Below are 25645 nucleotides of genomic sequence, written 5' to 3'. Positions count from 1 at the left end.
GGAAAGGAGCGATCTTTATTCCCAGTTATTGTCTGCACCATTCCGAGCGCCGGTGCAAACGTTCCGCTGGTCAATCCCACACAGATGACGCAAACGCCGGCTCGCTGCTGAAATCAACCTGCTGCCAAACCAACATTTGTCAGGATGTCTCACAATTGATCAAAATCCCCCCAAAAAAACCTGAGTTTGAGCTCAACTTTATTATTTTTTTTCGCCGTCTAATCTGGAAGGTGTGTGACTGCCATCCATTCCTGTTAGAGAGTTGCAGAGGATCCAGACACGGGAATGAGGACACGTCGGCTGTGTGACGGGACCGCTCCGACTCACACGATGAGTTATGGCCATGACCCACAATTCAGAGGGAGTCGGCCGCACGGAGCTGCAAAACCGAGGAGCAGAGGAAGAGGAGGGCAGGCTGAAAGCCTCCCCTCGCGTTAAATACCTCTAGAAATACAAAATAAAAATGACATTAAACGATACAAATAAGCAGAAAATCTTTGGTGTGTATCCTCAGCCGAGCACGCTGTTACAATCTCGCAATTTCCATCAGCAGGCAGCTGCCTGAATGGAGTGTACTGGGTCAAAGAGGGAATAAAGCAGCGTAATGGAAAAAAGCAACCAAAATTGCATTTGAAAAGAGGCTCTTTTCCCCCAAAAAAGTGAAGCAGTTATGCTGAACATTTTACAGGCGACGCATCTCTGCAGAGCCGGAGTTGTGAAAATATGAAGTCAAAGGGTGCTACATTTGTCGGATCACGCGCCGCCGCCGTCCCAGCTGGGACGGTGAGCTGCCGGAATATTTCGTCTCTCTCGATCTCGACGCTTCGGGGAGAGATTGAAGATGTGATGTCGTGTAGCAGACGTTCACCCTGTTGGTACGATCCCCGCTCCCCTCGAGTCTGCACCTCATCACGGGTACAATCTCCAACGTCTTCAGCCGGGGCGGCTTTTAATTACCACTTTGACCTCGAGGAAAAAGGGGGGAGGGCTCCATCTTGATTGATAAAAATGCAAAGGTGTGGGAATGAAACCAGCTGACGTTCTGACAGGAGGAGCTGCTAAAATCGTCCGGATTACAACCCCACGCTCCGGTGGGTCCCCCTTGGGCGGCTAACGGGCTACGAGTGACATAAAAGGTGAGTGATTAAAGATCTTTCATAAAACCTTTGATGTTTTTTTCCTCACTAACTTATACAACTTCCGTCCTCCACTTGGGTCAAGTGATGCCCTTGATTCCCCAATTTTCCCACTAAACCATCGCAGAAAGTGTAGATTTATTTAGCAAAGCTGCTTGGAGAGCGTTATTTATGAGAAGATTCCAATCCTTTGAGAATGTTTACAGCGTATATTATTTCCCCACTGGGCAGGTGAAATCGCACCTCTCGCTCCATTGGTTGCGGGGGCAGTAACGCCCCGAATTGCCGCCGAGTACATCGACCATGAACCAATGAGGAGCTGCTCCCTTCAAGCCGAGGCAGCGATGTCCACGACGGCCCCGTCCAGTACCACAATTACACAACACTGATGTCTGGCACCTGTCAGCCGCCGTGTAGATCAAACTGGCGACCGCTGAGGGTAATCGCCCGGCCTGCGCTTGAATGTATCTGTGCTGACAGGATCGATGGAGGGAAAACACGGGGGTCTGTTATAGGGGACGCTGCTTTATTGATTAACCGCTGCCAAGTGCGGAGGTGGCCTTGAATAAAAATCTGTAGCCCGAAAAGGGTTTCAAAAAAATTTGGAGGAATTTGAGGGTTCGGGTGCTGTAGCTGGGGGAAGGAGGGAGTCTGCTTAATGATATTAAATGAGATTTTTCATCCCCGTTTTGGAAAAAAAAGAGGTTATGTAAAGGTTGGGCACATTCGCAGCAGGCTACCATGCTAGGTGAAGTTAATTAGCATGCTCTGGCCTTTCCATTGAATTTTATTTTTTTCCCCGTGCCGTGGCCAATGAGCACCTCAGACAGCTCTGGAGAAAGGTGAGAGACTGTGAGGTTTTTCCCCGTCAACCTCGGCTAATATAAGGGTGACACCTCAGAGTAGCTGGGGGCAACATTTGCAGATGCGCTGCTGTGCTCCTCCGATCTCTGTCTCCCAAAGGCTCCGAGCATAAAAGAAATATTAGCAGAAAAATAAGCAACATATGGCACAACATGACTCTCAGTCGGGCTAATAGCAGCCATCTTCCCCTGCAATCTGAAAAGGAGAAGGCGTGCATATAGGAAGCGGCTGGCTGCGTGCGCAGACTGCTGAGTGCGGCAGTCAGCGGGTTCCGGAACACAACAACAAACACAGCATTTTCCCCCACAAAGGCAGAGCTGAAACCATCAGCACCAATTAGACAAAGAGAACAAGAGAGCCGCGGGTTTGCTACATTAATCCAAGAGCAACGCCCGGGACCGTGGCGGCGGCCGAGAGCGCCAAGCGCTTCCCACGGACGTGTTGCTGTGGGCCGAGGGTGCCCGGGCCGCTCCGCTGCAGCAACCCCCAGCGCCTCTATTTGCTGCATGGTTGCCTTCTAAGTATAGCTTGACATCAGTCGGCTCCGCTCGGCACTCCGCAACAATTTCCAGCCGAAATGGCAGCGGGTTCTGACAGACCGCGGCTCCAGCCCCTCGCTGCTCGTGGCCGTCCGCCAGCGCGCCGGTTGCCAAGTGCAATGACGTGCACACGCACCAGAAAACTCACTCAAATGTAAGATCTCGCAAACCGGCCGGCGGGCCGCTCTGAAAGCGCCCCATCCGGGACGGAGTAAACATTTCCACATAAAAAAGATTTACGTGCGGCGCCGCCGTCTGGCATCGTAAAGCGGGAGGAGTCGATATTCTATAATCCAAATAATACACTTTGATACGAGGCCTGTAAAGACATTGAGGAGTTATCATGTCGTACATCTTCCTCATTAAATCAAGGCGCCGCGGCGCCGACGCCAGCGGTCGCCGCTCGCTGCCATTTGTTAGCAGGGCAGAAGTAACAACTGTGTCCATACACGCAACCCGGGGCCGGGCTTTAGCAATCTCCCCTCGCCAGAGCATGGCGGTGCCAGCACTGCCAAGCGGGCAGAGGGGAAGGGGGCGGGGGCGCGCGAGGAGCGGCGGTGGGGGGGAGAGTGACAGCTTTCCCTCCTTTTCTCTGTCGCTCTCTTCCCGGCCATCTGTGTCTCTCGCTCCCGCTCTTCTTTTGTGAACGCCATTTCCTCGCTATGCCCTCAGACAACCTGTGACTTTCATCCCAGCGTCCTCCTTCCCCGCCTCTCCGCGTGTTTGGGTCCCATCGGAGAGGCCGGCCAGTCTCATCTTCCTGTTTGCCTCTCCCCCCATCATTGTCATCCGTCTGTCGGCGGACACGCCCACCCAGATGATCAGCAGACACTTCCTGCCCACAGCGGTCCTCCGACTGCCAATTTCCTCCCAAGTAGAGACAATCTGCCCTCGGTCGCTTGCTCTCTTACTACCCAAATGTCCCCTGAGTTGTCCTGGCACTCTTATTTTTCTGCCCAGTTTAGCCCCCTCTTTATTATTTTTAGCGGTACATTACATATAACTCATTATCGGGCATTTCCAGCTGCCACAAATGTGCAAGATGCTCATAACCTTTATCTGCCGTGGTTGTAAAATTAAAGGCTAATTATGAACAGGGTTTTTCCTGAGGACAATAAGACAACAGCAGTCGACTATAAATACTGTAAATCTGTTTATCACGAGCGCTCCAGCAGCGCAGAAATGACGTTATTCTACTGTAGGTTTGACTCTGCTTTAAAGAAAAACTGAATTTGTTTGATTGATGTAGATTTTATTAGTAGGAAGGGGAGAAGCTGGGACGTTTCCCACTATGTCAGTGGTTCTAATGTTTATTTACATGTTTTTTTAGAGGTTTTTAAAAAAAAGTACAACTAACTAAAACATTTGACTATGACGGGTGGGCTCCATTCTGATATCAAAAGAAATTAAAACACTCTTTTTGGTAATAATATTGAAATTTTATTTCTGACAAGTGGCGTTAAAAAAACAAAAACTGATGTTTAGGAAACTTAAAGCAGCTTATTAGCAAACGTTGACGTGTGCAACAAACACCCCCCCACCTTTAGCTGGTCAGGAACAAATAGGTTGTATTTATTTTTTACTAAATTCAAGCCCTTGAATCTCAGATTTGTAAGAGAGTGCTGATTCACTCCTGTGGCTTTGAGGATCCTTAACAGGTCCACACTTCTCCTGCCTCTCACTAATCCCGTGTATTCCTCCCGCGGTTTGCGTTCTCCTTTAATTTCCAAGGTTTTCCTCTTACTTCTGGAACTCCGACACTTCCAGAGTTGCCCACACAGCCGAGCTAACCTTTGTGCAAAGTCGGGCTTTTATTATCCTTCATCTAACACGACCTTCCACCATCTCCTTTCCACCCACTTCTCTCCCTCCCAGCAGGTTCCCTGGCCCCCCTTCCGTCTCTCGTTCCCTCCACGCGTGTCCCCTGGGCCGCTCCGGCTCTCTGTGCCGGGTCTGAGCACTCGCATGGCCGCCCTGCCAGAGTGTATTTTAAGACAACCGACACATTCCTCCATGGCTACAGAAGCTCGCTATGAGTCACAAATCAGATATTTGACCAAGAGAGCCACACAGCAGAGTGGAGCCGGAGCGTGGGAGGAATGTGTGGATCGCTCACAAAAGGGAACCTGACCGACCCCCCCATCTTTCCATCTGGTAAACAGACTGCTATTTCATCTCCACCGCTATTTCAAAGAAATAATTGTTTCCTGACAACAAATATTATAGCTGTGGAGGACTCGTTGGATAAGTGACAGAGGAGAGGAGTAGGTTGCAAATGCTAAGCTAAGCTAAAACCCTTGATTTTAATCTGAGAGTCGGGCTTTAGCCCTGCTGCCAGAGATGGTTTTTGCAGATACAGTTTCTCTTTAAAGACAGTTTTTTTTGTCCCCCCCCCCACCCCTCCGGTTTCACACAAAGCGAGGTCAGGCGGAGAGCGCTGTAGCCTGGGTGCAGGAGAGCCTCCGTCACCGAGGCCGTGCCAGCGTGACGGAGACAAAAACAGGCGAATTAGGAGCAGAAACGCAGTCTGCAGGTTTATGACTAAGTGTTTTCAAATGAATTCCCTTTTATCCACATTGTCTCCCATCACAGATGGCCGCATCGATTCCTCCCCACTCTCAATCGGAGCGGACGCATCTCTGTTTTCCTCCCGTTCACCCCCCCCCCCCGCACGCTAACTTTGTTTCTTCGCCGAGAGGAATGCGAACTATCAATAAAACAGCCGGCGCTGGGCCCCGTTTTGCCCGGAGTCAGAGAAGAAACGAGAGCGTTCATTCATGAGAGACACCGACATAAACGCGCTCTGCTGCCGAGCCGTTGCCGTGCAGAACATCTCCTCGTCTCTCCGGCGTGTTCTTCACCAAAGAGTGACTTTCTCCTGACCTACACCTGCAGCGTTCAGGATCTGACACATGCAACGCTGGTTGCGCACCTGCAGAAGGCTGAGCTGCATGCCAATGATCCTCCGTGCTGTCCACATCCCTCCCGCCCCGGCGCTCCCTTCAGACTCAATAGAGCACCATCGCTGGGTCTATTTCTCCCCTAATGGCGCAGACAAAGCAGGCGAGCCCCCACAATCTTATCTATCTTCTGCCTCTGCTCCTCACAAAGAATTCTTTAGCAGGGCCACGTAATTAGGTGCTGATCACAGCGCTCCCAAATATCTCAGATATTCCTTCTGTGAGCTCCTGCCCGACGCCGCTGCGCTTGAAATATTGTGTATATGCTCAGAAGGGTTTTAAGAGGCAGTTTTCCGCTCGCCGGGTATTGCCTGTAGCGTCGCCTTGAACGTTTCCCGGAGTGGAGATCACGGTATGTTATCAGCAGCACCTGCATTCACACGCGGAATCTGGTGTCACGCATGGATTCGTCTGAGCCACAAACGAGCAGGAGTCGGCAGAATGTCGGCGTTCGTTCGCCGCCGCGCGTTTTGTTTGGCGTACTTTGATCCGAGCATCCGTGATTCAACGTGTTCCACTGCGGGCGTTTGGGAGTCGAAGCAGAGGGAAAGTGAGGAGTTATCGGCCCAAACTGCATCATTCGGAGACGGTCGTGCTCGCAAGCCAGGGCTTTCAAAACGTTGGCATGACAACAGAGATATTTTCTAATCAATTAAAAAGTCATAGAAAAGCAGAGGCATTCAGAGGAAACGTAATTAAAATGAAACAGGGGAGGGGGAAGCAAATGGCGGAGGGAATGCGCTCGCTAAAACACCGCTGTGATCAAACAGGGAACAATTTCTTTATAAGGCGAGGAGCTAATATGAGCGATCGGGTAGACAACATCAAACGGGTATCAGGCAAATAAAGGCCCCTTCAAGTCATGTTTTGTGGAAGCCTCATGCGGGGCCTCACATTCGCTGTCTAACCTGAAGCGTTTGATTAAAACTCATTTGTGGAAGTGCACAGTTAGTGTGGGAGCCTCGCTTCAGGGCAAACAAGCCCCCTCGGTCTCTGATGGGAACAACAGTCCTCCCTGGTCCAGACAGCTGAGCCTGAGCTGCCCTGTTTAAGATCGTCTAATTATATCTTTATTATTTTCTATGATTACCTATCATTACATGGCCCTGCCAGGGATTTATTTATTGACCTCCAACCCCAGATATTAATTAGGCTCTGATAACAATTAAGAGGGCTTGGATGTAGGGGGGGGGGGGGGGGGGGGGGGGGGGGAGGTGTTGATTGTAGTCAGCCATATTCTGACACTGATTATGATGATTATGATGCTTGAAGCCAGAACACAGAGCTTTCTATAAATATAGGAAGCAATTTGTTAGCTTGCTTTTTTCGTTTTCATGCTAGCATCATTTTCTTAAATTGTGACAATTGATAAAACACATAAAAGCAGGAAGAATCAACAAGCAGCTTCCAGGTATAATTCAGAGCCATCCTCCGATTAAACATTTATTACAATATCTGCAACGCTTTATAAATGACCTAATGGCTGGTTTGGTGCAGCTCTGCTGGGGGGGCTAATGCCCAGACCTGCTCATATCTGCCCATGTCACCGCGTGAGCGTTGCTGGTGTGTTGGTCGATGCTCAAATGGCTTCCGAGGCTTCATTTGAAGGCAGCGTTTGTCCCCTTCGCGTCAGCCTCTCGGCACATCTCATCTCAGCGAGCCGGGCCTCGTTGCTGCACATTTAAATAATATATTTTCATCTTTTATGAGTTGGGTAAATCTGTCACAGGGAGTGTGGAGGCTACACCACCTCCCGCTAAACTCCGCAAACAGCATGCTAGCAGAAAAATCCCGCACCGTGGAAACGTCTTTGTTTTACGGCAAACACGACAAGCGGATTTCCCCTAAACACCGAGCTCTCCTCTTCAGCTCTGTGTCTGTTCTCTCTGCACCCTTCCTCCGTCCCCCACTGCGATGAAAGATATCTCGTGTCCAGCCATAACCTTGACGCCCGTGGACTCTCTGTTCTGCTTGGCTGCTGCTACAGTGCAGCGCTGATTCCATCTGACCTGGCAGTCCTCTCAGCAGCACGCTGGCCGGAACAATGGACGATTGTCCAATGAGAAACCACAGGCCGCTTCCCAGTGACATCCCAAATAACCTGCCAAAGGCGGAAGAGCCGGACGCTCCTTCGGATAGAGCCCCGCACTCGCCTTCTCGCTAAGATCAGGATTCATCAGAGCAAACGTCTTGACTAATGGGCCGGGGAGATTTATGTGGAATGTGTTTTTGCGACAGGCGGGTTTCAACAAAGTGTCAGGAGGCGGCTCGCTGACACGCTTCTCAGAGCCCGACTCAGAGACACGCAGCAGACGACAGATCAGACAATTACGCCCCGACAAGAGAATCAGCCCAAACAAGCGCGGGGCCCACGTGAGAACAAGGGACGTGTCATCGGCTGCTGCCCAAAACGCACATCTTGATTTTCAATAAGACGGACGCCGCGCGCGGTTCTGTAAACAGAACGCTCGGCTCAAGGAAAGGCACCGAAATAGACGCGGAATTCTACGTAAGGCACAAACGCCAGACTGAGTAACCTTTAGGGTGGAAATAGGCAGCTAGAGAGGGAAGCTAACGTTACGGCAGCATTAGCGGAGCTAAAATGGAGAGTGAATATCGTCTAAGTAGCCAAAACGTTTAAATAACGGCTGCAGTGTTGAACGAAAACAGCCCTTACGGATCTGCAGGGGGCGCCGTCTCGTGCGACGATCCTTCATCTCCTGAGCGCTTAAATCCAACTTTAGCAAAGTTTTTGGTTCAGTTTCAGTATTCAGACGCCGCTTGTCTGAGACTGGTGGAACAGTCGCCGCTAATGAAACGATAATGGAATCTTAAGTGTGCTTTAAGGTCAGTCGGCTTTTCTCCGACCTGCTCGTCTCCAGCCATGTTTTCCTTCGCAACACATCATTTATCTTTGCTTTGTTTTGCTTTTTGGTGACGCTGTGTTGTTGTTGCCGTCTCCGCCTGTGCTGTCCTGACGTCTCCACTTGTCTCTGCCAACCACATTGACACAGACGTGCAGAGAAGAGCAGATTTTCAGTGTGGTTGTGGTTTTTATCAGGTGTTCCTCTTAACATATTAACACTAATTAGCGAATTCAACCCAAACAGAAGGGAAATAACTCTCAAAGGGTGTATTTGTGCGTTTCCTCCATAGATGTTCCACACAAATGCATAAAACCCTCAGATTGTTTTATTTCCGGAGCTCTTCAGCGTGAGCTTTTGGAATATTTACTGATGAATGCCACTTTTCTTATTGCCTCCAACCTCCGGACGACGCGCTCCTGACAGTTCCTGCATAATCTGCTGATAAACCACATGCTATTGATCCCACAGGCCGCCGTTCCAGCCACACGCCAGCGCCCTTATGCTGAGGGAGCGGCGTAGACGGTCAGAGATTGCTCTTTTGAAGCAGTCAATTGTATTTTAAGCAACCCCATTTAGAAGGAAAGAGCTCTCCCAACGTGCAAAATGCCAATAATGATTGAGGTCTCCCTTCAAATCGATGGGACCGACACACGCCGGCCGCTTAAACTCCCATAGAATTAGCATGTGGAAACAGTTCCCCCGCCCGCTGATGTTTTATGGCGCAGTCAGGTTTGAGAAGCGGGCAGAGCAGACCTGCCCCACAAACAAACAAACAAGCGCTCGTGTCCAAGCACAAACAAAATGGGAATTAATTTAATAAGAGGGAAAATGTGTTTGAGCAGAACGACCCAAGGCCTGTTGTGTTCTCTCATAATTATTCCTCCTGTAATGAGAGTGTGCTTATTGTTATTCTGCTCCACCAGCAAGCAGCTGCTTTATTAAGGAAGAAGCAACCGTGCGCACATACGTGATGTAACGCACATGCACAGAAGCATGTTTGAGTTCACGTGTGACGGGGGGGGGGGCTCATCTCTGTTTCTGATCGACTGCCAGGCAGAAACGACCCAGAAACACCACTAATTATCTGTTGTGCGTCTATTTCAAGGTGCCCACATGAAACGGCGTTTCTCCATCGTTAGCGCAGCACGTCCGGACACATTTGATATGTTAAGTAGGTAATTAAACGTCGAGGCTCGTTCTTTTGTTGCGGAACTACAAGGTTTTCGTTTTGTTGCTGATCTTTATCGTGGTGCTTCTGATGCACGTGGCCCCCTCGCCTCTGTCGCCGTGCAACGGCTTCCAATTCAATTTCGGCCTCCGCCCCAAACGATCAACGAGGGCGGCGCCACCAGGGGCGAGAAGATCGCCGCGCTGCAGAGGAGCGACCACTGCGCTTCCTCTCCTCCCGCTCGCGTCCCCGGTTGGCGTGTGGCGAGCCCGTTCCTGCAGCGCTTCGCTGGCGTGCCTGTCTGCATCATGCAGACGCCTCGTGCCACCGGCCTCCAGGGACGAGAAGGACGCCATGTGAGCTCGGCTCCTCCCCTTTAGCTCTGACAGCATGCCGTATAAAGGTGACTGTCGCCCACGCACGGCGGTTACCGCCCCAAACTGCGTGTGGCGGAGACGCTCAAATCGTGCACGTCCCCTTTAACTTGCACAAGAAGGTGTTGTTTATTAGTCCGTCGCTTTCGTGGCTCCGGGGACGGCCCGTGGCATCGTGTCAGACTGCCGCCACTTTCAAGGCAATGTGCAACGAAACGCGTTAGCAACAACAACAATAGGCTCATTCATCGCCGTCATTAATTGGTATTCATGTACGAAAATGCTCCGTGTAGCTCTTGGGGGGAAGATTTGATGAAATCTGAAACTTCCTCAGAAAGAGCGGTGGCGCTGATGATGGCGGAATACGTTGTCACCAGGGAAGCGTTGCCGGGAACATGCTAATATTCGGATGTGAACATTTAGCTCCGACTGCCGCCTCGGAGAACGACTGGAATCGCCGTTATGGTGATTGACACGCAGAGTGTATTGGCCACTGAGCTATGAGGGTTAATACAGCGACATCAGTTGACACATGGTGAGTGTTGCAACATCCCAGCCGCTCATACTGTCCACCTATGCTAGCTTTAGCATCACAGTTTGCAACAAGGCAGCGGGTTTTTGGACGATTCATTGAAATCCCCAGTTGTTACATGCTAGCAAAGCTGTGCTGGCAGCTTTGATAGAGATGATGAGAACAGCGGGCGTTTCAAGTCTTGGGTTTCAAATGTCTGCTGTCTGTAGTCAAAGATCTTTTGTGTCATTGAGAAAAGCGCGAGCATTTTCCCCCATTTTGTACGAGCTCCTGTCACACCTACGCAGCTATTCATGTGTGCAAAAGAAAAGGAAAATGCTGAACACGTGACCACTGAGTCAACATTCTAACCTCTCGGAGTTTTGAAGCTCGTAGTTGTATTTTGACCCCACTCATTCGTTTTAACGAATGAGTGGGGTCAAAGCAAGTCATGATATTTTTGTTTTTCAACATCTTTTTCTTGGAGTCGTTTCAGTCAAGGCCAGATAAGAGGGGGCTGTGCCGTCAGCCTTGTTCCTTAATCTCAGCTCAAGGTTTCTCCCTCAGTATTGAAATGAAACAGCTCCAGAACATGAGAGGATGGAAATGTGCACGTGGGATCCTAAAACGGTGGCCCTGAAACTGCCGCCTCCAGCACTGCAAGAGCTTAATGCTTCAACCTTTGTGAAGGGAGCGCTTCCTGGCGTCCTCCCTCAGCAGAACGGTGAGTTCTGGCTGTGATGCACAGACTTGGAGTTGACTAGAGATCCTCTTGAAGATGGATGAGTCCAACAAACCGGTGAATTTCGCCGGCACGAGCAAAAACTGAGCAGTGGATTACATCCTCCAAGACATGGAGTCAAGCTAACAAGGAGTCAAGCTAACAAGGAGTCAAGCTAACAAGAGCAACGAAATCACCTCATCTCAGGATTTCTTTAAATTCCACACATATGGCGCTGTCTAATTCAGCCTCCTCACTTAAGCATTGTCCTCGCTATTGTCCCGGAGTCTTATGTTCTGCTCAGTGCACAGGCTTATTTGCTGCTTTGCTATTTGCCTTATAGGCTTCCATGGAAGGCAGCGCGCTCCCACGGCACGACCACGCTGCCAAATATAACTTTAATCAAATCTGCAGCGCTGGAGACCCAACAGAAACAGGGATGTAATCCTAAAAACAATGGCGCGCCCACAGAAATATGATATTAATATGAAATGCGATGCGAAGCGGTAGAGGACGGCGACGCGGTGAGGTCGGCTGTTTAACCACGAGGACGTACAGTAATTGAATATGTCACATCCATTGAGACTCCAGGACCGTGTGCACCTGTGGGCACGACCAAACATTATTTCTGCATGAGTACAAGCTACCTGCACATCTATTGTTAGCGTTTAGCCTGAACACTGCCGTGCTGCTCTTTCAGAATGGCTGTTGACTGTCAGTTCCATCAGTTTCCCACAAGTCTTTTCTTTTTGTTCCTACAGTTCGGGGGTCGAGCTTCGGCGAAGTCCTGCCCGTGTCTTCATATGTGCTGCTTGGAAATCTCATTTTAGGAGACCTCAGAGGATGTTTGTGACATTATAAGTTGGTCGGCTCATCTCAATAGCCGGCATAGTCAAGTGTACCGTAACAAAGCCTCCGGTGCATCAACGCTGGGAAGGGAGGGCGGGAAAAAGGTATCCGTGATGCTAATGAGCAGGAAGAGGTGCCATCTTGTGGATTCTTTTGTGGTAATTATATATTTTGCTAGTCTGACAGCGATTAGCAGCCCTTCTGAATGTTTTTATGCATGTGCTGAGGGGATTTTTGAAAATGCAACACCTTTTATGTGGTGAGAGGGAATTGTCCCAGACGCCCGGATCCACCGGATTAGACTTAAGTGCTATATAATTTCAAGGGTGACGTGACATTTCATGGGGAGAAACAAACACGCCCAGCTGGAGAGGAACCACAACCCCGGCCCCTCCTGGAAGATCCAGACGCTTTCACAGCCTCGTAGCAACTCGCATAACTAATTTAGCAGGATTTGATGAGCTGGGAAGGAAGACGTCTGCGTGGTACAAAGGAATCCTTTTTAAAAGCGACGTTTTCTCGCCGAGTTTGAGAAAACAAGGGGCAACGTTAGCCGCAAAGTGACGACTTTTTTGCTTTTGTTATTTGGAGTCGCCGCGGTCGGTCCAGAACGTTGCGGGGATCAGCGGCCGCCCGAGCCAAACCACGCACAATGAGCCCGGCGATAATGCCCTCCGGCTCACGCCGGAGCAACGGAGACGTTTCCTTTTGGCGGGATGAGTGAGAGGCCGAGCAGCAGCCAGCCGAGACCTCCTCATGCCTCTCCACTCATCCCCGTAAGAGGATCGGACATAATGGGGTTTCCTCTGCTCGGGCCCCTTCTGCTCACAGATCTACAGGAGAACTTTCAGCAAAGTCTCTGAGTGCTGCTCTCGCCACATTATACAGTCACGTCCACCATCAGTGTTGAAAGAACCCCGGTGCGAGCTGGAAGTGAGCACAGCTAAGCATTTAAGCAGGTCCCCCCCACCCCCGTCTGGGATGTCAGGTCCAATCTTTAGCTTTGTGATTCCATCAGCGACGACGCCTCATTCCCAACTCTATCAGCTTTAAGAAATATGAGAAGGCCTGAGAGACCGCCGTCTTTCCATTGAAAAACTCTTCCTCCACACTGTGATGCTGCTGAATAATGAAGCCCCCCCCCACACTCCCCCACCACCCCACCACACATGGCCAGGACATTAATATTGCGCAAGAGTTTGAATATGGCCGCGACTGTGCAACCTTGTGTCAGCAGCCGTGACAACCCGTGAGAATTTTACCCTCCATATTAATATTTTTTTGGGGGGGGGGGTTATTCCTGCACCCTCGAGCGCCATGGCGCCACTTCCCTCGAGGACTTTAGATGTTAAAGCGCATTAAAAGCCTCTTCTGCTCTTTGTCTGCTGCCTGGAATGGAAGGTGTCACTCCAACGTTTGGAATGTTTACCTACGTAATGGCTGTTTTTTTTCCTAATAAAATCTGTTTAAAAACAACAACAATAAAATAACTTGTTAAAAACACATCATGTAAACTCGGCGACTGCATAAATATTCCCGTCTTTAGTGGCCGCCCTAATTTAAGAGAGGTCAAGCAAGACGGTGCGAGGACTCTTCCAATTAGTCAAATGGAGATTACGTGAGTTCAGTGAAGGCGTCACGGCTGTAGAGTTAAGACGGGTGTATGTAGAACTGCTTCATTAGGATGTCTTACAAAGCGGTTCTGAGCAAAGCTGGAGATGATAAAATATATATATAAATATATGTGCGGGTGGCTGAATATCTCCTGATGTTGGGTTATTTATGAGCCGGTAGGAATGTGTCAGATGTCTGCATGGGGAGCGCCGCTCCACAAACCCGGTGAAGGAGGACACGCGACGCCCCTGACTACTCTGTAGGTGTGAAACTCCTCAGCAGCTGAGATGAGACAGACTCTGTGGGCAGCTGCTGTCGCCCAGACACCAGAAATAGAGTGACAGCTGCCATTTAAGGCAGCTCACGCTCCTTCTCGTCTAAAGACATTTGGGAGACTCTTTCTTCAAATGGATTCATTTGGCTCTTCTTTATTTACTTTTACACAATCGAGTTCGGCCTCGAACACAAACGGGCCGGTGACGTGTCGACGTCGTGCAGTTTCAGGAGGGAGAAGAGGGAACAACTGCAGTGGCCAGATGTAGAGACGTGACTGAGACCTGTCTAATTAAACCCAGCGATGCCATTAAGTACTAAACTACATCTGCTCACATTGTTTCAAACGTTGATGTCGGCAATACTTCAAACTCTTTATTGCATTCAGACATTTTTCAAACAAGCATATTCTCTCTCTCTCTCTCTCTCTCTATATATATATATATCTATAGATATAGATATAAAGCAGATTGAATGGGGGCCGAGGGGATGATACTTTGCACAGGATCTGTATTTACTTTTGCAGTTATGAGTTTTCCTTTGTTCTAGTTCATATCTCATGATAGTTTGCTCTCCAACCCTGATCCCAGTTCAAATAAAAAAGCCATTTTTTATGCTTTCATCCAACCCTCCTGCACTCACCTGTCAGATTCATTTGGATGCATTTACCACCATCTGCACTGCTTATAAAGATTCTAATTCTTGATGGAACATATCAGCTTTAATGGCATTAACTGACCTCTCCTGGAGTGTTTATCGAACGTTAATAAATGTAAAAGAAGAGAGGCACAAGAGGAGCCCTGCAGAGTTAAAAAAGGCAGCGTAAAGTAACTCATATAGATGTAATATTCCCCGATCTATCAACTGCTATTCTTAGCCAGTTAGCCCCTTTAACACACAGTTACAGCTTGTAGCCATAGCAGCCTTTTCCTGTCCTACTTGCCTTCCTCTACAGCACGTGACTATATCTGTACATCTGGACAGATGAACCCTCTCTCCCTCCCTTTTATCAACTGATATCATCTAAAACGTGTCAACTTATCACCCTTTAATGTTTGAGGAATCAAGCTGCAGACGCAGATGAGGGAAAACAAAGCAAACCGCCGCCGCTGGTTAACTAGCGCGGCGTGCACGTAGCATCGGCCCGTCTTAAGAAGCAGCTGGAAGAGCACAAGATCCACTGACATGGAACTGCACAACCTTGGCTGAGCAAGACAGCGCAAACCCACCGGAACGCTGGTGAGGAGACGGGATTTATTTATTTAGGATGCGAGGGTTGTTTGTTTTATGCAACGGGTCGATTTCTTTGGTCCATAACTGTGAGAAAAGAGGAATACATTTAGATAAGAATCTACGTGACCCCCCTCAATCCTTTGTGCTGCCAGTAGTGAATGCTGCACTCGTGTGTGAGGAGAATCCGTGCACTAATGGAAGACGCGAGCGCTCTCCAAAAGAGAGCCGGAATGCTGCATTTGTCTGCTCTGAACACACCGTGTTGAAGACTGAACAATTCCAACCCAGGAAGGAAGTTTAGCCCGCATCAACACACGGCGCAAAGTCAGCGTTTCCATGCCGACTAGAAGCCTTTTCTTTGAAGATATTTTGCACATTTGTGCTCTGATTGACACCATATTAGCAGATTAGACACTGGAGATGACCCAGATTGATGTGATAACTATTAAGAGATCACTATTAGAACAACTGGTGACTCACATGGTCACCGGTCCAACCAGGCCCACGAGGGCTGTGATCCATCATGGGTCTCCATCATAGCGGGTGAAAACAGACGTCCTGGTAGGTCTGGATGGCACCCACACCCCCAACCCAAACCTAAAGATGGCGGCAGGCGGTCCATTTAAAGCTAAACATCCGTCGCCAGGACGCCTCTTGTGGCAGAAACAACCGACGTTCATCACTAATATTCTGCTCTGTAGCATGAGTAAGTTGAACTTGTTAATTGTCAGCAGCGGCGGAGGAAGTGGAATTTGTTTGTCATCCATATTTCAGATGATTGCTTTAAGTTATAATGTACTGAGGGGGGGTCTCTGTGTCACAGTCTGAATAAGAGCCAATTAGCAAATGATGGAGAGAAAATGTAGCAGCCAAAGGCACTGGAGTGGATCATAAAATATCAATGAGACACTGGCGTGTTCCCGTCTCCAACAATGGTAATAAGGCTCTGGTGCATACGCAGATGTTTACATCTATTCATATGTCCCACACTTGGCATGAATGCAGGCATGGGGTGTGACTAATTGACCTGTGCATCCACATTCATCAATGTACAAATGGCAGCCTTGGTTAGGAAAACATAATTAACCTCTGTCAGCTTGTGTCACTTTCACAGCTCACGCGGACGCACACGTGCACGCAAACACAGACAGCTCCTCGGCGCCCGTCCTCACCATCGCCCGGCCGTACCGATCGCACCGCGAGCCTTCAAATCAATCACGGTGATGATTCTGTGAGGGGGGAAAGAAAAAAAAGGGAAAAAAAGCAGAGATAAAAAAGCCAATGGGAGCCTGCGAGGGCTGGAAGAGCCGAGGACGTCAGTGCCTCACTCAGACGGGGAGTGTTTCCCCAGACAGCAGGACAAGATGGAGTTCACCATGCCGGAGTTTCAATCTTTGGGGAGAAAAAAACACATATGGCAGGTGGAACAGGGAGAATGCAGCCGTATTCTCTGATCTAAATGTCATCTTCTGAAGAATCAATTTCATGATTCATTTAAGAGGGCGAGACTCACAAGTGGGCAAAGTTGCTCAGTCCTGAAAATGACTTTGAGCCTGATCTGAGAGCGGGATCTCTTGGATCGTTCGGATCTTTTGGATCGTTTTCCCCCTCCCTGAAGGGTGTCAATGTCGTTGCTCTCCGTCAAATCTCAAAACCTTTGGCTAATTGATTATTTTTCCCCTCCGATGTCCTCGTTGCTTCTCATTTTCAACACAGCGTGAAAGGCAGTAAAATAAAAACATCTTAGCAGCAAATGGGCCTCGCCATGGCAACGGTATTGATCAACCCTCCCGAGGCCTCAGAAAAATCCATCCCTCATGTCAATTTCCCTGCATTAACAGTTCAGCAGCTCCTCGCGCCACGTATAGACAGCCGTGATATTTAGCATCTGGTGATCAAATCCACAATCACTATTTAGCTTCCCTGATGATCCATTTATCGCCGGGCGACCCGATGATATCGGCCGAGAACAGAGGCAAGAAGCGGGCCGGCGCCGGCAGAGGTCATCACCTGCAGCTTTAAACTGTGAAGATCTGCCTTCAAACGAGACGGCAAAATTGTTGGCGTTGCTTCCGGAGTGAGCGTGTGAGGCGGACGCGCTCTCAGGAATCATCGCTGATGGATAATAATTTAGGAAAACCGCTGCCAGTCCGTCTTTAGGCGCCGCAGAAGGTAATGAGTGTAAATGGGCCGGGCCCTCACTCCGAGCGTGTATTGATTATTCAGCATCAGGTGGTCTTACACTTAATTTATCTTTGTTTGTCAGAAGTGCTAAACTCACCGCGGGCGCCGAGGGAACGGCGTCGGACTTGATTTGTGGATTTGAACGCGATCGTTAGAATCCTCTATGCCGTTGAGCTGCTACCTGCTCCCAGGCTACCTGCGGCGTCCCCAACGCCGCCATCAGCGCGAAGGGAAAGAAATGTATGGGAATGGACGCGCTAAAGCGCCTATTTGGTATTCAGAGTAATTAGGTGTTTTGCTATGAAGATGTGTTTTAAATAATTAATCCGGCGTGTTGGTGCCCCCGCTGCGCTCCTCGTTCCACTGCAGCACAGAGTGGGTCAGCCCTCTCGTTTGACTCTGATGCAACAGGATCGGGAGACGAATTCCACCACAAACTCGCTCGGCTCGGAATTAACGACACGTTTTCTCTCCGTTTAGCCGCAGCCTTCGAGCTCAATTAGGGTGCCAAAGTTCTGCTTCCTGGCGCTGCAAGAAAACACGCCATCTTAAGCGTTAATCCGGCATTTTAAGGTTAGGGAGTGGGGGGGGGGGGGACCAATCCTTTCAATTGAAAATAAATAAATAATGGCAGCAGATGCCCACGGTCCTTTCCTACAAGAGGCTCATACAATCATGTGTAATCTCCTGGAGCCGGCCTGTTCATCTCAGGAGGAGGCTGCTGAGTTGGGGTGTGATTGTGTCAGGATGGCGGTGCCCACTCATCCTGGCCGGAGACAGGAACAGACGGGAGCTGTTCTCTCAGCACCACCGGGGACCAGCAACAGCACATTCGCTCTCTGAGAGGGTGTAATGGAACAGAACGCGCGCGCGGGGGGGCACGCACGGGGCGCGCGCGCACACACGCGCTACATCTAGCTGTTGACTGATTGACAGAATGAAATGAAGACATCAATGCACGATAAATCCCCGTGTTCTCCGGACTGTCCTTCAGAAGGGTTAAGTGGATGCGTTTTAGCGTGTGGGCAGAAGCGAAGTGCATGACTTGGACTTTGCATTTTACAAACACACGAAGGAGCTATTTTCAAACCACAAAACTGTTGCGCACGCTCAAAGACTTGCCTGGAAGAGGCGTAGGATGTTGGCAACCATGATCGATACTGAACTTGCCGAGGCTCCGATGACTCCCACCACTTTTTCGGGCTTGAGAAACACCGGTGGCTCCCCGTTCGTGCAGCGCACGTCGGAGGTGTCCTTCGTGATGAGGGCTTGCACGAACGTCAAAGACTGCTCCAGCGCGTAGGTATCCCTCGAACAAGTGTCCAACAGCCGGGCGCCCAACGTGATGTTGGGTAAGAGTTGCTCGTCCTGGTTTATCTGATCCAACGCGTACATCATGGCTTCAAGCCGCTGGATGCCGTTCTCCTTTTTAAGGTCCCCGCACGGTGCGCCGTCGGTGCCTCTGGAGTGCACCGGGAAAAGTCCACCGAGGGTCAAATGCCCCTCAGTCCGTATTGAATGAGGCGCATACGTCTCCTGAGGCAGCGCGAAATCTATCACAGTCCTCATGATCCAAAACATTCTCCATAAGCAGCTCAGCTTCACGCACGGACCGAGACGAGCCATGATTAACTTTTTTTTTTTGTATTATTATAAGGATGAAGAGTGTAATCCGGAAATAAACGCAAGCAGAAAGAGAGAGAAGTTTGTTAGAAAGAGCCCATTCTTCTCACCAGGCAGGATTCAACAAGCAGGGCTGGAGAAGCGAGACGCAGTCGATGGCTGAGGCGAGCTGCGCCCATCGCTCTGCTGCCGGGACCGAGTGCTGCAGCTTGTTGAATGGCGATTCGGTTCCCTCGCAACGGGAGGCTACATCCACAAGTTCCGAAATACGAGCAATAGAACCTCGACGCGCGTACATAAACTTGCCTAATTCGGTGCGGCAGGCTAAATCCAGAGCGCGAGTGCAAAGCCGATGAATCCGCTGTCGAGATCTGGCATATCTTCACAAACCCTGCGCCGCAATTGTGCCACATAAAACGTCACGATTTCAAAGAAGAAACGGACCCTCAAGATCAAGTGAATGTGTTAGAAACCCGCAGAAGTCGGGGGCATTCTTCTCGACCAGCCAAACTCCGAAGAGCGCAGCGATGGTTCGTTCGGATGTGGCGTCTGTCTCCCAAGGGTGCACATCTCACCAGTCCCCTGAAGAAAGAAAGGAGAAAGGGCGCAAACAAAACGACCAAGACGAGCTAAAAAAATGTGCGTCAGTCGGGCAGAGGACTGACGGGGGGGGGGGGTAAATGCAGCTAATTAAAGCTCCCGGTCTCTCCGAGGCTCCGCAACCGGTCGCATCATGCAAAATGAATGAGTCACAATGAGGGATTCGCTGCGCGCCGAGTTTTCAGCCCCCTTTTTCTTTGTGAGACGTCATTCAGCAGGCTTGGGTGTGAAAAAAAAGAGAGAGCCACCAGTTCACGGCGAGATTTTCAGGAAGTTGTCGTTCAGCAGCTTCAGACGGGAGGAGATGGACAGGTAAACATGACGAGCGGAAAGCGCGTCCGCGTTCTAATTGTTCCAGTGCTCCTCGGCGCATTCATAATCTCCGCCTCTCTCTGCCCCCCCTTCCTACTTTATCCCCCTCAAACCCGCTAAAGTGTCTCTTCTCCTTTGATGTTGACGGCGGCAGCCATGCAGCAGCGCAGATTCGTGACATGATGGAGAACACGCCAGAGCTGCGGGTGCGGGGAGCTTTGCCCGCCCGCCCGGCTGGAAAGTGTCTTTCCTGAAATACTTTTGGATGCATTAATGATGCGCCTTTAAAAAGGGAGGGGGGGGGGGGGGGGGGGGGGGGGTGAAGGGAAGAGCGGGGGGAGACACGTTTGGAGGGGTCCAGACTGGTCTCCCAGGCAACCCTTCTTCAGAAAAAGCGATACCGATTCCCCGTTACACACAAACCCACGCACGCACGCACTCCGCATGCTGGCGCGTCGTGCGCGCAGGGCAGAGATAGTGAGCATTAGCCACACCTTGCAGAAACAGCATCCCTCACGTGTTCCTAACAAAACACTGTCATCACCAAACTATGTAATTGCACAGATGGCGCTTTTGGAGAAGCGTCAAATTCTGATCATTAGCTTTGGTGGGAATCTTTGCATTAGCCAGGGACCTGCTAGGCAATTTGTGCCATTAATTAAAGATGTGACTTGTGGATGCGATTCACAAAATTACTTTACAAAAGCTCTCTGTGTTCTTGCTGTGGTTTACGACGTTTAAAAAAAGGTGCTAAGTGAGCACTCTGCAGAGATCTGTTGATACATAATTCATACCTATAAGCCACCATTTTCACGCTGACCACATCCGCACCTGCCAGCGCACATCCAGCGTCTCCTGAGGTGGCGCTTGTTGGTTGGAAAAAATAGATACGTACAGCAGCGCTTGGAAACAGCAATCAGATTAGGGGATAAATCAGTTAAGTTGCTCGATCACTGCGTGAAAATCAGCCTCTCGGAGTGGCTTTATCCCGCCAACGATTATGGTGCAGAGAGTCCCAGTTTATGAACATGTTCGTTCCGTTCGTTTCTGTTCAATTAAAAGATTAGAAAAGGCGATGTAGCTCTAATTGAAACATGTCCTATTGACATTATAGGCTTGGGTGGACAAATTTGTAATTAATTAAGTTGGATGGAGATTAATTCAAGCCTAATCCTGCCACGTAGTGTATTTATCTCCATTAGCTGCACTGAGCGTGCGCACACCCTCCAACGGGACGGACTTGTCCGTCTCCGTGGTGTAGAGGGGCCAGAATTCTTGAGATGCACCAGAAATACATTTAAGGACACAGTGTGGGAACTGGCGGGAGAGAACTGAAGAATGTGAGAGGGGAGGGAGGCAGATGGCGAGAACACGCAGCTCCCAGCAGGCAGGCCTGGAGGATGCGGCAACAGGGCCCACAAATGACACCCTGCGAGACCGGTGTCGTCGTGAACGACACTAATTCCAGCGCTCGGACTCTGCAGCGAGGGCCAGACTCCCACTTACACTGTCAAACCAAAAGGTTACTTTTGAAAAATGGGGCCCACATCGTGATTTAATTCACTGACTAACCCCAGGACGAGGGGCTTTCGCCCCCCTGGGAGAGGATGTGATTTAGACTGAGATTACACTTCAGTTCGGATCTTCCCTCTTTCCCCGTCCTCACTCTCACGCACGCGCGCGCCCACGCACTCGTGCACAGATCGGTTTCCTTCCTGATTCATCATTGGTTGATTTGGAAGGAGGCGGCGGAGGAAAGCGAGCGCGTCCCGAACACGACCGCTACAAACGCATACAGTAGCAGGACGGACTCCACATGCCAGAGGTGCGCCGCATTTCACTGCATCTAACTTGATAAATGGCGCGCTCCTCTGTGAGACCTATAGCTTTTGTTTCGGTCATCAATAACCTGTCTGCTCAATGCAGTCTCCTTTAAGTCAATTACAGCCGTGGCCCCGTGCACTCTTTTGGAGAATGACAAATCAAGGAACAATAAAAAGCCAACCTTTAGGACAAGAGGCAATGAGGTTTCCTCCCGGGACGACACTAAACACAATGGGATACGTCTGTCAAATTAATTAACCCGGAAACCTTTTTAATTCCAGCCATCGAATGGAAGGGACCGTCTGATCCACGGGAACGGAACAACTCGGGAGTGGGAGGTAATTGCACGTCGGGGTGATTTGTTGGACGGCGTGCAGGCCGCCAGTCTGTTTGGACTCGCAGATTTCTGCGAGGGGTGAGGTGTTAATGCCAGATCAATGCAGGTCCAGTGTTAGATTAGCAACACGAAGGTCACGGGCTGCAGCCCCCCCCCACTTCGCCTCATTCTGTGCCATCTGCTTTGGAATAATAAAATCTGATGATCTACACCTTTCCTCAACCCTGCGAGCAGAATCGTTGCCTCCGAGGAGGAGGGGGGGGGGCATATTGTTATTCTGCAAGCACACTGTAAAAGATGACAATTTCGTACTTCTTTTCGCTGTTTACGCCGAAGACAAAGCAGGTGCTCTGCTGCCAAGACGATAGACTCTCCACGCTCTCAATTATGATTGTAATCCATCTGTCATAGCTGCTCACTTCTAATTATGTTCCTGTAAAGACGCTGCTGTGAGCGCAGCATCCATGCACACTCTGAAATGCGACGGACAGATAATGCAGAGGTGACCACAGGAATACAAAACAGCAGTGAGCAGGCTTCTCTTTTTTAATCAAAGCTGGAGGTGGAGGGGAATTCGCTGCACGTTGTCGGGCCACAACATGTGCCTGCCACCATTGTTTCTCATTTTTAAAGTTGAGGCCAGAGCGCTCGGGCCTAATTCAGAGCAAGCCTGCAGGTGATAATGATCAGAGGAACCTTCCATGGCAGTAACAAGCTGACAGGTGCTGACCCGCCACCTGCACGGGGTCGGAAGCTTCCACAGACCCCATTAGAGGGTGGCGGCATCATTGTTTTGATGTCTAACCCCACAGTTCGCCAGACCTGTGATGCAGCTGCAGTGGTTAGCCTGGAGAACCGGCGCCCCAAATTTGATTGTGATAGCAAATGCCTCTCTAGCTAATTAGTCAAGCTTCTGTGCTGCGAGTATTTATCAGCCCAGAGAAGAAAGAAGCCGAGATTTAAATTTAAAAAAAAGCCTATCAGCAACCAGGATTAATTTTTCTATGGCAAAAATGGCTCAGCTGATAACGTGTCAACGTGAGTGGCTGCAGAGTGCGGCTGGGAAACAAAACAGAAATTAACAGCGTCGTAGCCGCCGCGTACTGAGCTAAAACATGCCGATTCATTGCTGCGCCATCCTGTGCGTCGGCGCGCTTGTACTCAAGGGCAGGGTCGACTGGGATGCTAGAACGGATTGCCAGACACACGTGTGGGGGTAATTAAGAAGCAGATGATAAATGGAAGAAGGTTTGCAATCTTTCATCTGTAATGGATAATGTCAGCAGTTACTGTATAAGATGAAGAGCCGACTGGTGACTTCACCGTGTCGCTAAACTTTCTGTCGTTACTCGCAGACATTAGGCATCAGTCAATATGACAACTCGTCCTTTGTTTGTTATTGTCTGCCTTTGCTTTCACGCATGCAAACATGCAGGTTTAGCATCCTCTAAACATGCGCGGCGCGCTGCTGTACGCTCCGGTAGCACTGCACAAATCCACTTTATTCCCAGCCTTCTCCATGCTTTGTTTAATTCATGAGTGTGACATCTGGCATGTCCCAGAACTGTAACAGAACCAGTGTTTGCAATCGCAACGGCAGCCATCTTTATTCGAGTGATTCCATCCTGTTGATAATGATCTTCTGCTGTTTTGGGGAATGAGAAATGGCGCTAACACAGCTACAAATTACACCGCGGGCCTCGTCGGGCTGCAGGCCCAGTGAAACGTGAACAGGCGCGGCGTTTTTGGGGTGGCCTCATCGGGTCTGGATTTCGAATCGTTTCGCGATCAATCGCTCAGGACGGAGGCTGAGAAACAGTTTCATTAGGGAGAGGAACGCCGTTTAGCTTGGTCGGATTTTAGCAGGGAATGCAAAACAAGAAGTACACAAGCTCAGCAAGGACACAGTTGGATATACCTCAATTATTTACATCGCATCTGGAGCTGCACATACCATAAAGTCGAAGAGAATTTTTCAAATGTATCCTTAACATATGTAATATAAAACGGTTCGAGGCAGAAATCTGCATCTGATTATTTGTTTGGCCTCCTGAAACGATCTCGTCCCTGCGAGGTTGCCAAGCAATTAGCTGAGACTCCTACGGTGCTCTGGCAGCTTTTTATTTTTTTAATTTTTTTTTTTATGAACAGTCCTTGATTTACTCAAAATTAGCTGCAGAGAAACATAAAACTGATAACTGCATTAGTCCCACATCTTCTGACTTCTGAACTTTTGTCTTGTGCTCTATAGAGAACTGGCGAGCATCATTCCCACAGAGCGACGGTGAAAGATTAAAAAATGTGCTGGAATTTCTGTGGATGCAGCTGTTTTGATCCCAGATTACCATTTTTATTCTACAGAGGCTTTTTTTCGAGGGGGGGGGGATTGATTTCTGTCTCAGTATAAAGCATTTGTGCTCAGGTAAGGCTGCGGTTTTACATTTATTACGGCTCCGCAGGCCTCACGAGGCTGCGATATTAAGCGTCAAACATCAGAATATTCCAGTGGACCTGTTTAAGGCAGATTAAGCCCGATAATGAGGAAGGCAACCCTGAGACTCGCGCCGTCTTAACCCCGTCGTCTCTGAGCCTGAATTTGCGCTCTGGCATTTGATCAGATGCCGCCGCTCTAACTTCCCCTCTGACACATGGTTGCACCGCACCAGCCGCCACGCCGCCCTCGTTTCACTGCGGCACAAATTAGCACGCTCATTTTTTCTTTCATTCATTCATTCATTTTTTTTTTTACCCACTTGAGCTAAAATATGGCGAGGAGGAAAGTGTGCGTCTGGATTACAGCTCCTTGAATTAAGTTCAGTGCTGTTTGTGTTGCAAATAACATATTTTCTTCATCTTATGCAGCTCATTACCATATGGAGCTGCTAACGGAGGACTGCAGTGGAGGGCAGGCCTATACTTATTTTAGATAAGAGCGGTCTTTAGCAGAGGTTGAAAAGCAGTTGGCAGTGCGCACTCACGCACGCACACACACGAACACACACCCAAACACACACACGCTCGCACGCGCGTGGATTTTCAACAAGAATTTCCTTAGCCTGACTGCTCGCTACAGTGCAAATCATCATCCACATGAGTTCATCTCACTCACTCATTAGGTAAATTAACCCCGTAACAAATTACAGCGCGTAGCTCTCACGTGGAAACGGAACAATAATTCACTACCTTTACTTAGAAAAGCCATCCACTCGAGTCGACACTTATTCCCCCTATACCGCTCGTCGCCTCCCGTAGCTGGAGGCTGTACTCCGTTAAAATCTGTTTGGGTTTAACTGCTCCCCGTTTTGCCGTGTGTGGAAGCATCCAGTCTGACAGTAATCCCCTGGGTTTATCTGTTCATGCCTCCGTGGTCCACCGTGGCCCTCCTGTCTCCCTTTGAACTCCCTGTGGCCCGGCGGTCCCACAAGAGCGCCGTGGCTGGAGCTGCAAGGCCAAAAACTGCTGCACCATCAGGGGCCTTTACCCACCCCCCGACCCCCTCCGACCCCACCGCAGCTGATCTCACTCGTGTTTAGCACGAGTTGAGGTGAGGAAATGCGTTCGTACACCTCGGGTTTGCAGCGGTCACGGCGCGTTTTGGACGCTCCGGTGGAACCAGCGTGCCCCGCGCCTCCTGCTGATGAGGAGAGAGCAACGGC

General features: G+C 49.7%; 1 protein-coding gene across 5 annotated transcripts in view; it reads right to left on the bottom strand.

Moving 5' to 3' along the window:
• The window catches only part of grm7 (glutamate metabotropic receptor 7), a 74428-nt gene that overhangs the window by 36011 nt on the left and 12772 nt on the right, over positions 1–25645 (bottom strand). For 2 of the 5 annotated variants that reach the window (XM_029834052.1, XM_029834051.1), the window contains exon 1: positions 18416–20028. The exons of 2 other annotated variants lie outside the window; for them this stretch is intronic. In XM_029834052.1, the coding sequence (XP_029689912.1) occupies positions 18416–18919 (504 nt within the window). In that variant the 5' untranslated portion in view covers positions 18920–20028. Of the gene's footprint in view, positions 1–16196; positions 16221–18415; positions 20029–25645 lie in introns of those variants that run through there. One more of the 5 variants, XM_029834055.1, reaches the window with a different exon arrangement.

Source organism: Takifugu rubripes, chromosome 3, assembly GCF_901000725.2.
Source record: "Takifugu rubripes chromosome 3, fTakRub1.2, whole genome shotgun sequence".
Taxonomy (NCBI): Eukaryota; Metazoa; Chordata; class Actinopteri; order Tetraodontiformes; family Tetraodontidae; genus Takifugu; species Takifugu rubripes.
Note: the sequence above shows the minus strand (reverse complement) of the source record. Positions and strands in the feature narration are given on the sequence as shown.